We start from the raw sequence: 12,305 nt of genomic DNA on the forward strand, positions 1-12,305 counted from the left end.
GGAAACGCTCTCTTACCTTAGTCCTCTTATGCAACACATAACTAGATGAAAGAGAAATGTCAAACATTATTTGGTTAATGAGACATTTATTTGCCGACTTTATATAATCAAAACTCAGATGTTTACCAAATTACTCCTGATGGTTCGATGGACTTTTACACAACCAAAGCATTATTATGTAAACATTTGCACATACGCCTCTGTCTCCTAAAAGTTACACATTTGCACATTCCCATTTACCACAAATAAGACACACATTAACTTGTCAGATGGTCCATTAAAGCCACCTGGCCATGAGTTTCTTCCTTTTGCATCTGATTTTGAAATATGAGTTTGACGCAATCACATATACACAATCGCACTGAGCTTTGTCCTTGATGGTAACAGATACATCCAAGCCTCCACCCTCCAACAAAAAAGCCCTCTCAGCTGAAAGTAGCGCAGTGTGAATGAATGTAATGAGTATCTCTTAAGGTTTATAGTATTTTGCCTGAGACATACCAGCACAGCTATGTCATTTGGCTAGACGGCTTGTAAGCAGACACACTGTACTTACAGAAGAGTGTCATCATGGTCATAATATTCAGTAAGTAATAAGTAAATATTTAGCAACACATTGCCCAAAACAACATGCAATACACTTATTATAGGGACAATCTTTTTAAGCAACCTGGGTTTGATGTTTTGCACAATGGTAGTTCACAACAATATGTACTATATTTAGTATAGTACAATATGTACTATATTTAGTATACATTTTTTTTTTGTATACTAAGAGACAACAATATGTACTATATTTATACGGCCATTCAAAAAATTTTGGTCACATTTTTTTAAAATCAAAAATATAGTAAAACAAATATACTGTGAAATAGTATTTAATTATTAAAAAAATTTAAAAAAAAATTCCTGTGATGTAAAGCTGAATTTTCAAAATCATTACTCCAGTCTTCAGTGTCACATGATCCTTCAGAAATTATTGTAATATGCTCTTTAGCTGCTCAAGAAACATTTCTTATTGTTATCAAGTTTTTTTTTTTTTTTTAATCTGCTTAATATTTTTATACATTTTTTCAGGATTCTATGATGAATAGAAAATTCAAAAGCATTTATTTTAAATGGAATACATTATTGTAAATAAATAAATAGATTTTTATATTTTTGTAACATTACATTCTTTACTTTTAATAATGTTAATGCATCCTTGCTGAATAAATACATTAATTTATTTAAAAAAATCATACCAACCCCAAATTTATAAACATATGATATTATTTTCTAAATTTCTACATTATATTTTTAATATAGCCTAGAATATATAAATATATATAAAGTAAAAATAGATAAATATAAATAAAATGATACATGTATTATATACTGTATATATAATATATTTTGATGTTTCTATACTGGTCAAATTCCCATATATATGGTCAAATACTCATATGTAGTCTAAATAGGCTATAGTCATTTGCTCAGTATTTCACCCACTGTCTAAATGCAGCCATTAGTAATCAAGCCTAGGAGACTTGCTGATATCTTTGCTTTAATAATGATTCCTTCAGTCATACTGCACATCCCAGAATGCCTGTGCAGATAAGAGTGAGGGAGTCTGTCCATATCATGACAGGCCAACCAGAGAGAGACTCTCTGTTATTTTCTTCAGGACTTAGATGGTCTCTCTCTGGGAATTTGTGCTCTTCTCAGTATTTGTAATAATACCAATCTGTATCTGCAGCATTCTCCCCCTGTGCCCCATAAGGAGTAAGTTATTTCATTTAGCCTCAGAGTGCTGTGGGCGGAGCAGAGGGATTTGCAGTAGCACCAAAATCCCTTTTTTGGTCATATCTATGCTAGACGAGATCAGAGGCCAGTGATGACTATGAAGTTATTCACATCGAATCATTATAACAGTTTGACCCCCAACCTTGTGCTGTGTTATTTAGCTAGCGCCTCCATACGGCTGGAATTTTAGATGGGCCAAGCAGAAAACTTCTGAAATAAGCCTCCTACAAAGCTTCTGCGTGTTACATCCTCTTGTTATTTGTGTCATGAGGCTGCTGTAAAGGTTTCCAGAGGTTATTTTCTAATTAAAGTGTAGTCTGAACGTCTTTTTATAACCCCTCTGACAGGGCTGACTTTAATTACATTTTGACTAAAACTGCAACAACTGCACAAAAAAGCAGAATTGGCCTTTTTGCTTCCATAATGTAACTCTTGTAGTTTATCTTGGCCTATCATGATTCATGACCCTGGTCATGTCTATAAAGATAACGCAGTATCTTTTTTACTTGTCAGAAACCTTTCCGTAGGGTGTCATATACAGCCAGTGAGAGAGAGAGAGATATACATATGTGTAAAAAAGACAGATATATAGAAAGATATTTGTAATAGGAACTGATAAATCGATGGAAGTGAAGATGTGCTGACAGCTTATCAACACTAGAAATTCAACACCACTGTCATGGGTCAAGTATTTTTAAAGGAGGTCACTGTGGGGTAATGGACACTTGTGAGACATAAACACACTTGAAGAAATATGAGGAACTCCAAACAACAGCTATACTTCCATTAACGCCATGTCACCAAATATTTAAGACTGAAAGGGGGCCGAATGTAAATGTTATTGGAATAATTAACCCAGTAATGATATTTCTGTCATTATCTGCTCATGTCGTTCCAAACCCATAGGCTGTTATTTCAGTCTGTGGAATACAAATGGTGAAATTTTGAAGAATCTGTTTTGGGAAAACAATCCCTGTTGTGTTCCCGTCATTTTAAACCAGATAGGATTTTCTTTTTACCGAAAATTCTAGTCGTATTGGACTAAAACATTCTGACGTTGCTCACACAGGGTATAAACCTTGGGGGATTTTTCCCAACTTTGTTACACTTGTGGAGTTCCTTGACAAAAATGACCAGACTACAAAAAATATAATACATTTCTTGCTATATAATTATATTGGACTACATTTTCCATTTTATCAACTTATTTTCTTTCAATTAGCACAAGTTTTGTATGTCTTCTTGGAAACGATTGATTGTAGGCCTCATTTGATCTGAGTTTATGAATTTTATGCATACTGCCAAAATGATCCACAAATAATGTTTTTTCTCTCTCTCAAAAACTGCATAAGCTCAGATCATTGAGGCCTACAACCAACCAGTTCCAACAACCTGTTCTAATTGAAAACAAGCTGACAAAACAATTCAATATTTGGATATAAATATAGCATAAGAGAGATTTACCATTCCCAGCCATTTTTCAGCACAGCAAGGTTAAGAATCGGTCATTGAAACATGATCAACCACTAATCTGACCTAATCTTGCATGCTCAGTTATGTCATAGGGTACCGGTATAAAGGTGACTTGAAGTTCACAAGGTAATTTTCTGTAGCTATTCAAAGTAAGAGGCTTTTTTAAAGACGAATGATGGATATGAATGACGTAAAGCAAACAGAGTCAGTAGTATAACTCTGTCACCATGCCATCAATATGGGCAGCTACATTAGTATTGTCATCCACCACCATATATGGTGTAAATAGTGTACTGCGATGCCATAATCTTAATGCTTTTTAAAACTTTATATTGAAAGAGGTGAGTCATATTACATGACGGTATTATTTGTCAGTCACAAGAAGGCAAATCACAAGATCAGGAAGAAGGCATAAACAGAAATGAGCAGATTTGACTGATGAATGCCTGTTTGTCAGATGACTTATGAAATAAATTAAGTTCAATCATGACAACTCTCTGAACATTTTAACATGGTGATGGATATGACAATGTTAATGTATTTGGTCTTGGCGGAATAGATCTGCTACGCTGCTGCTGAATTGCTGCTGCTGTTGGTTATTGCTGTAGTTGTAGATTATTGCTGCTGCTGCAAGCAAGTACAGGAACTTGCTACTGCCAATGCATACGGCGATATGGTGCCGTGAGTATTTAAGACATACTGCTGCTGCACAAATAGCATATAAAATAACCCGTAGCAGATCTATACAGGTGGAGCTGGGGAAGGTGGAGGGGTTCAGAGAACTCTGAAAGCACGCTGCAGGAATCTCTAGTGAATGCTAGCCAGCCCTATAAATGCAAAGCAGTAAGCTCATTGGCTGCATATGCAGCATGAACCAATCAGCTTGTGCCAAGTCATTTAACTCTCTGAATATCATCGGTTACGTTAACACCCCGTCAGCCTGCGCCATCTAGAGTTTCATGACTGAACTATATATTTTTAATATTATTTAAATCTCTTAATCCTTTCACATTGTTGACTCTGTGGCCATACATTTCTCTGCTAAACTCTTCCTTTTTTACTCTCTAAATGGTCATAATAAGAAGAATCGAGTGCTGTACAAACATAAGCCTGGAAAGTGGAATATTTTTATCTTGCTTTTTTGTTAAACAATATATTTTTTTGACCCAGGAGCAGTATTAATTTTTTTTATATATAGATATTTTCTGAAGTAAATTTGAGTTAGGTCTGAATGCCTAACCGCTAAGTATGAGCTATAGTAAACAGTGTTGCATGCCTTTGCAAACACCTAGTTATTTAGAGATTTCCTGGGCTGTACAAAACATTAAGAAAGAGCTCAGTTTTTTGTTTAGGGCGTGTAGGTAGACTATGCAGCTTTAATTGGGGTACTATAGACATGTGGACGGTCCATTCAGTTCTCTTCAAATGAGCATTATTTGTACAGCGCTCTTCTAAATGGGTTTAAAATTATGCAGCTGTATATGATGACGACAGGAAGCTGGTCAAACTGGCCACTTAAGACACTGATTTCATGGTGACCTCTCATTAACCCTGTTTTTTTTAAAGCCCTTTCATTGATGGCTTTCAAAGTTTGGAGTCACCTGTGTTGTCTGTTTGCATGTATGTGCAAGTATTAAGGCCCGTTCACACCAAGGACGATAACTATAAAGATAACGATAAAGATAAAGTTCTAAAAATCGTTCTCAATATTAAAGAATAGCAGAGTCCACACCACAGCTATAACGATAAAGACAAAGAGAAACGATATCGTTGGAATCACTTTCAAAATGATTTTTTTCCAGCTGATGAACGATAAAAAATTGACAGCCAATCAGAATCAATCCTGCTATAACGAACTTGAGAATTAAAAGCGGCAGACGATATCGTTCGCTGGTGTGGACGCTAATATCTTTATAGTTATCTTTATAGTTATCGTTATTGCTGTGAATGGTGCTTTAGTCTTAATAAAAGTAGAAATAAAAAGTAGTAATATATTTAGTTGTAACATTTATATTTGAAAAAACTCAAGAATCCTTCAAATATTTAAAAATATTTGTTTAATTTATTTTTTTTAAGTTTTATTCAAAGTGTTGCTTGTCACTTCTTTGGAATTATCTGTGAAATTTACTAGCATTTTGTTTTTTAATTTTAGTTTTTTTTTTCAGTGTATTTATTTCTATTTCCATTTATTTTCTTTGCAAGCCAAATGAGAAAAGGGTATTTTGTGTTCTTGTGATAATTCAGCTTATAGCTAAGAATACAAATCAAGAGCCGACATCTGTGTATCCCAGTGATTTTGTTTTGTAACTGTCAACTCCCTCGAGTGTGGTTACTAAAATGCTGTATAATAATCTCAAGAAAATGAAGTGTATTTTTAATGATGTGTAATTTAGGCTGAAGGGCTCCTCCCACTACCGTTTTATATATAGCTCACTGAATGAGTTCAGTCTTTCTAAACTAGCATATGCTGACTCTTATTGCCCTATATACGTTGGCCAGGGTTTTGTTTCCATGTCACCACAGTCTGGTTTTGATTTGTTTTTGGTTGCCATGGTTATACTGGTTAAAATTCCGTTGGGTTTTCCCCCTAAATTAAAAACGTAGGTTGCCAAAATGGTTGGCTGCATGCTGTTTGCCACATTACACTCTGAATCTTAAACGCACATAGGAAAATCTAACGGCCATCTTGTGGTCTTTCATCAACTAATTTTTGTTTTTTGGAGATTTCGAGCTGCCCAGACCTGATACTTATCATACAACTGGCTGAGAGAAATGTCTGGAAGATTGAAAATCGTGCTCAGTTACGTAAACACTGTCATATCAAAAATACTACTGTGAATGGGATGCAATAGATTTCAGACCAAACTCCCAAAAAACATGGATCATCAAGAAAATGTCTGAATAACTGCACTTTATACTGTTTATAATTCTGCATTATTGTTCTGAGACATTAACAAATGAAGTTTGCATATACTGTATATAGTTGGGTATCATCACATAGCTGTACTTAGCATATTTAAGAATAGTTTAAACATTGCTATATCGTCAGAATCTGCTTTAGAAGAAGAATGGGGTAATGCCCACCCCGATTACACAAAAGCAAGCATATGTTCAGAGCAAGAGCGGGAAGGGGGAGTGTGGCTCAGGTTTTATGAAAGCCGCACCTGTGAGGGATATCTGGAGGTAATCTCCTGTCCAAGGAGAGCAGACATGAGGAATGTTATGTGGGATTCAAAGGACCATATCACTTTCTCTCTCTCTTTATTGTTTCTGCTATGATCTTTTTCCATATCCTGCTGTTGTTTTCTTCTTTTGACAGGAGCCTTTTCTAGGTATAAGTGTGTTGGAAGGAAAGTCAAATATGGGAGACTGTTGAAACTTTAAGTGACAGGCTGTGTGAGCTGAGCTATATCTCATAACAGGGGTCTTGTGAAATCAAATCTTTAATTAGTGATGCTTGCTAAGGGTAATAAAATGTGTGAAAAAAAAATCTCCTTGAATTATACTGAATGAAGGACCAGAGCCATTTTTAGGGACTAAATAACATAGTGACTCGGCTGTGGGTACTTTTAACTTGGGATAGTAAGAAACAAGCTAGCAACCGCCCAAAATCCCTAGCAACCAACTAAATGTCTTAGCAACGATATAGCAATATGTTTGAACACCATTACCAATAAGCAATAAGAAAGTAAGGACATCACAACAAACTAGCACCTAGTTTTGCATGGCCAAGCACCACAGTTTCCATAAAAAAATGTAAACTACCCAGTTAATTTGTAGCACAAGTCTCTAAGAGTTAATTTATGCAATGACCATTTTGAAAATCTAAGGGTGGTGTGAAGGAAATAGAAAACACCCAAACAAGGGCACTTGCGTGCATTCCATGCACCCTGGGAAGCATAAAAAACAAATATTGATGTGCAGAAGTGAGTCACTGTTCAGCAGGAATGCAGGACCTTCCCAGAATTATGGGAAAACAGAGGATGTGCAATTAAAATGACTAAACCAAAAGGGGAAAAAAAAGCAAAGTCGTGTTACTGTACAGAGTTGGTACCAAGATTTTAACACACTGAAGTATGTCTATACCATGACTATACTGGCTTTGATTATATAATGTATTGTTCAATTGCTGTTTTGCTGAAATATAGAGGCAACAAAAGCGTTTTGTGTAACTGTCTGGACAGGATAAAATGAGTTGTGTGGGCAGCACAGCAATGGGATTCTTGTCATAGCATGTGAGTGACCTTAGCAAAGTCTTTTTCTTTCATCGATTTAATACGGCATTGAAAAGAAGGACATCAGTGCATTGAAGTACAAATAATTGCCCTACACTCTGTGCATGTAAATTAAGCTGACTATTTTTAAAACTCTAGGCTTAGACAGCTTTTTTAATACTCTATTGATGCAAATTTGAAGAAACTCTTGTATACTTTGTAACTCCGCAGAAACTTAATCTGGCTCATTTTGGCCTGCATGAATCATTTTGCAGTCCAGCTCCACTTTTCCATACACAAATGTCTGCGTTGACATCGTCATCTGAAAACCAACCATCTTTTCCTCTGAATAGGCTTCTCCAGCCGTGACGAAGGAGGATTTGAGTAATACCAATAGGATTGGTGGTAATACCACCCTGCTATGCTAATTACTTCAGTAGGAAAAATCTTAAAAACTGAAAAATACTAAAAAACTAAATATATTTGTATAGTGATTGTGAGATTGGGAGATTGAGATGCCAATGGATAATAAGCCTCACGCCTAACTGCTAAACACATCACAATTGTTCTCTGTGTTTCTCCTAAAACGCTACCCTGGAAATCTGACCCACCATGCCTAGCAGGCAAAATGCTGATAGGTTCCAAGAATGAACATTGTTTATTTTGACAGTTTACATTTTTCACTTAGACAGATTTCCAGGAAAGATTACCTGTCAAGTGTTTGCTCCAAAAAGATAAGGGTAATCACTTATTTCTTTGAACAACTTACTAGAAAAAAATATTTAAGATTAGTGTAATCAACCACAAAAAGTAGACCTGTCATGACAAGGGAGCAGAGTTTATATATTTATTGTCAATAGGCTGATTTGTTGTTAGTTTGAAGTACAAAATAAGACCTTAATTTTGTTTTCATTTTGCTCTTTCATTATGAATGAATGTTGGAAAATTTTTTTATGAAACCTGACACCACTTACTGTTTTCTTTTACTGTGATGACATTTTGAAAATGCTTATTAGATCCTAAGGGTCCAATTTCATTTTCATGACATGAAAATGAAACTTTGACATTGCTAAATCACCATAGTTTGAGTAGAGATACACTGTATGGGTTCAATTAAGAGTGTTACTTTCCAATACCGTGTTCAAATTCTGATTCAAAGGAAATACTACTGAAAGTTAGAAAGTTTTAATTATAATTTATTCAAAATATTCATAGTGGTTTTGCTTGTGCTGTTGTCTTTCATGAACATTAGTGATCTCATGTTTGTTTATATCACTTTTTGATAGTACTCGAGCTGGAGGACACTATTTTTTCATCCACTAGATGTTGTCTCTGATGTTGTCCTGATGTATTCTTTCTCTAATCTGTAAAATATTTTATTAACACCAAGATGAAGGTTTCTAAAGAAGAAAGAGGCATGGTCAAAATGGTCGAAAAGCTCACTCTTATTCTTCTCCATCCAGAAGTCTCCTGTAGGTGGCTATCTCAGCTTCCAGCTCCATCTTGATGTTGAACAGGGCCTGATACTCCACTGTCTGACTTTGAATGTTGTCACGCAGCTGTTTAAGCTCAGACTCTCTCAGCAAAATGATGCCATTATATTGCTCCACCTGCATCCCATATCGCAACTTTGTTTCATTAAGGGCGTCTTCCAGAGATGCTCTCTGTAAGAAAAGTCAAAAATAAATAAATAGATAAATAAATGCTCATAAGTAACGTTCAAAAGTGGAGAGCTGCATCAAGGTGTCAGGGCAGAATCTCTCACACTTCCAATCAGAGACTGCAGCTCTGTTTTCAAAGTCTGCATCTGCCTGTGGCTCACGCTGACTTGTCTTTTGGCTTCTTTCAATGCTTCTTCGTTCTCGGTCACTTGAACCTGTACCATGGAGATCTGTGCAAAAAAAAAGAAATAAATGTAATTCTCTGTTGTCTTAAAAACAGAAATAATGTGTAAAATTTGCAATGAGAAATGATGCCCCACTTTTGATTCATGCCAAATTTTCAGTTCCTCCTGGTTCTTTAGGACAATCTTTTCATACTTGGCTCTTATCTCCTCCATGATCTTAGCCAAGTCCTGTCCCTTGGGAGCATCAACATCCACCTGCACTCCTGACTGGTTGATTTGACTATATAGTTCTGACACTTCCTGAAAAATGTGAGATTTGAGGTTCCACAGGGTTATATCTTTGGCCCTCTCCTGATAGTGAGCTGCACTCTCTGAGCAAGTCAGCATTGTGATCTATTGTAATTAAATATATATTTTTATTTATGTGTAGTATAATCATTTATTTACCAGTTGATGTCGTTTCTTTAACTCGATAAGCTCCACTTTCAATCCTTCAACATCATTTTCTAGATGCAGTCGTGCCATATTGGTGTCATCCAGCATCTTTCTCAATGCATTTATGTCAACTTCAACATACTGTCTTAGCTGCAGTTCATTTTCATACCTATAAACACATAACATTAAAGGGAATTATTTTTCTTAATATTGCTAGTCAGTTGCATGTTGCATTATGGGGAGGGACGTTCTCAGTAAAAAATTGGACCCAAGATGAATCATTGATATGTTTGGTTCATTTTCCTGGAAATGTATATATCTGCAACAAGTATATATTGTCCAGCTTGCACATATGCATATAGTTCTTGACATATAGATGGGCTCGAAGCTAATACACATGGAATAAAACCCACAAAACATAGTTTGATTTCATGGAGTCTTTAAAACTAGCTTACTTGACCCTGTAGTCATCGGCAGCCAACTTGGCATTGTCAATTTGAAGACTCACATTTGCATTGCTCATAACCATCTCCAGAATCTAAATGGACATAACCAAAAAAGGTAATACAGTCTATTGTTAGTTTATTATCTAAGGCCACTATAGAGACGCTGCTTCTCAAGAATTAATTACATGCCTTACCAGTGGTGGATGAAGTACACAAATCAAGTACTTGAGTAAAAGTACAGATACGTATAATAAAATATTACTCCAGTAAAACCTTACTCAAGGGCACATTCAAAGTCCAGTTTCTGAGCCATCCTTACTTTGAACTGAACCTGCAACCCGTTCATTACTCCCACTTCACACTATAGTAATGTGCAAACATTACTGTCTAATAAAAATTTAAGCAAAAATAAATAATTATGCATATTAAGATACTGCACAGGACAAAATTGTTAAAGACAAGTATTCCAGTAGACAGAAGTTCCAGTTACCTCTTTGCGTAGTTTATCAAAGGTGGCTTGGTAGTGACTGTAGTCCTTAGTGGCTGGACCTTTTTTCACCAGAACCTGGTGGATTTTCACCTCCAGCTCACTGTTGGCCTTCTCCAAGCTCCTAACTTTCTCCAGGTACGAAGCTAGACGTTCATTCAGGATTTGCATGCTAACCTTTTCACTTCCAACATTTCCAACAAGCCCCATTTGTACAGTGGCAGATCCAAAGATGTCCTTGGAATAGGAACCCCTATTCCCAGCACTTCTCCAAGAGTAAAATGTGGGTCTTAGCATGCTGAGATCCTCTGAGGACGATCTATATATTCTTTTGTTCTGAATGCTGAAGGTTTGCATTTTGCTTAGTTTTCTGCAGAGAAGAGATCTTTAATGAAAAGGAGATCAGATGTAACCGCTGGTTCTAAGAGGTATGAGATTTTTATGGTTTTGCAGTTCACAAGTAGTAGGCACATTTCTGTTATCTTTAGACTCTGGACTTCCACCCCACCCACTGCTTAGTGTTTTGGTACAGTAGTATTAACTGGGTAATAAAACTTGTATGAATTTCTTTTTTTATGTGGGGCACAAAAGAAGATATTTAGAAAAATGTGTTTGTTTGTTTGTTTTGTCCGTACAGTGAAAGTCAGTTCAATTTGAGGTTTCACAGGGTTATATTGTGGGCCCCCTCATATTTGCGAGCTATATAGTAAGAAACTTTGGACTAAACAGTGCTATTTTGGAACCCACTGATGTTCATTAGACGCGTTTCCAAAAGCGGGCGTGCTAGTGCGTGCCAGGGCCAGTCGCATTTCCACTGTCACTTCCGGGACTTGATCGTGCCTCGTCGGTGCTTCCTCTGGGCCAACGGGGCCCAGGTTTTTTGGCCCGACGAAAACCTTGGGCCAAAGCGGGCCGGCTGGGGCTAGAGGAGTGGCTATGAGCCAAGGCGGAGTTTCTACGCGTCTGGAGAGCGTTAGCGCCGCGGATCATTTCATAAAGTTTAGTTCAAAACTCACTTTCAGACAGCAGCGAGTGTTTGAAATAACTTGATCCAAAGTGTATTATGATCACCATACAAGGCAGAAATATTTATAAGCGATGCAAAAGACTATGCACGCTAGCCATTAACATCACCATAGTAAACATAAATAGGCCTACGACCGCTTGAAGAAATCAGGCGTCAGCTTCTAATTCTCTATCACAATCGTGTATTTACTTAGTGACATTTTTATCTGTCATAAGTCTTGTCTCGAGAGTTTAGCTCAGCGTATGTCATAAAAATATAATAATGGTTTTTGTTCGGGAGCTTTTATAAAAATATAGAAATGATCATTCTTTCTAAATGTGATGTATATACTGTGACTACAAATAAACAGAAACTGAATAAGTCGGTAGGCTATGTGCATACCACTTTATTTCTGTGTGACTAATTTTCAATCCTGATAAATTAATTAATTATGATCAATGTATCACTTATTATTGTAAAACATTGATGCTTTTGGATTTAAATCTTTAACAAAGCATGCAAACAAACGGCCGCTTTTATCATGTTCGTTTTGTGATCGCGTTAGTTCCAGTGACTTATTTCTTATTTGTTTTCTGATAACTCCTCTTTGTTG

General features: G+C 36.2%; 1 protein-coding gene across 2 annotated transcripts; it reads right to left on the reverse strand.

The window, feature by feature from the left end:
- Positions 1–8,314: 8,314 nt before the first annotated feature.
- Positions 8,315–11,115, reverse strand: LOC107666613 (keratin, type I cytoskeletal 18-like). Of its 2 annotated transcripts, XM_016458032.1 has the most exons (7): positions 10,690–11,115; positions 10,209–10,291; positions 9,766–9,922; positions 9,454–9,618; positions 9,238–9,363; positions 8,916–9,136; positions 8,315–8,836 (listed from the first exon to the last, which is right to left on the reverse strand). In XM_016458032.1, exons 1-6 carry the CDS (start codon positions 11,041–11,043, stop codon positions 8,918–8,920), a joined length of 1,104 nt encoding a protein of 367 aa, XP_016313518.1. In that variant the 5' UTR covers positions 11,044–11,115; the 3' UTR covers positions 8,315–8,836; positions 8,916–8,917. The 2 variants fall into 2 exon arrangements, with proteins under 2 accessions (XP_016313518.1, XP_016313513.1); XM_016458027.1 differs by having other exon boundaries at positions 8,315–9,136.
- Between the last annotated feature and the right edge of the window lie 1,190 nt (positions 11,116–12,305).

This window comes from Sinocyclocheilus anshuiensis, unplaced genomic scaffold (assembly GCF_001515605.1).
Source record: "Sinocyclocheilus anshuiensis isolate Anshui unplaced genomic scaffold, SAMN03320099.WGS_v1.1 scaffold201, whole genome shotgun sequence".
Taxonomy (NCBI): domain Eukaryota; kingdom Metazoa; phylum Chordata; class Actinopteri; order Cypriniformes; family Cyprinidae; genus Sinocyclocheilus; species Sinocyclocheilus anshuiensis.

Excerpts from the sequence above, each read along its gene's own strand:
- LOC107666613 (XM_016458032.1), bottom strand. The coding sequence starts at position 11,043 with ATGCAAACCTTCAGCATTCAGAACAAAAGAATATATAGATCGTCCTCA. Across the intron at positions 10,292-10,689 it reads TTGATAAACTACGCAAAGAG|ATTCTGGAGATGGTTATGAG; the intron begins GTAACTGGAACT and ends ATGTCCATTTAG. Across the intron at positions 9,137-9,237 it reads TGCAGTCTCTGATTGGAAGT|AGAGCATCTCTGGAAGACGC; the intron begins GTGAGAGATTCT and ends CTTTTCTTACAG.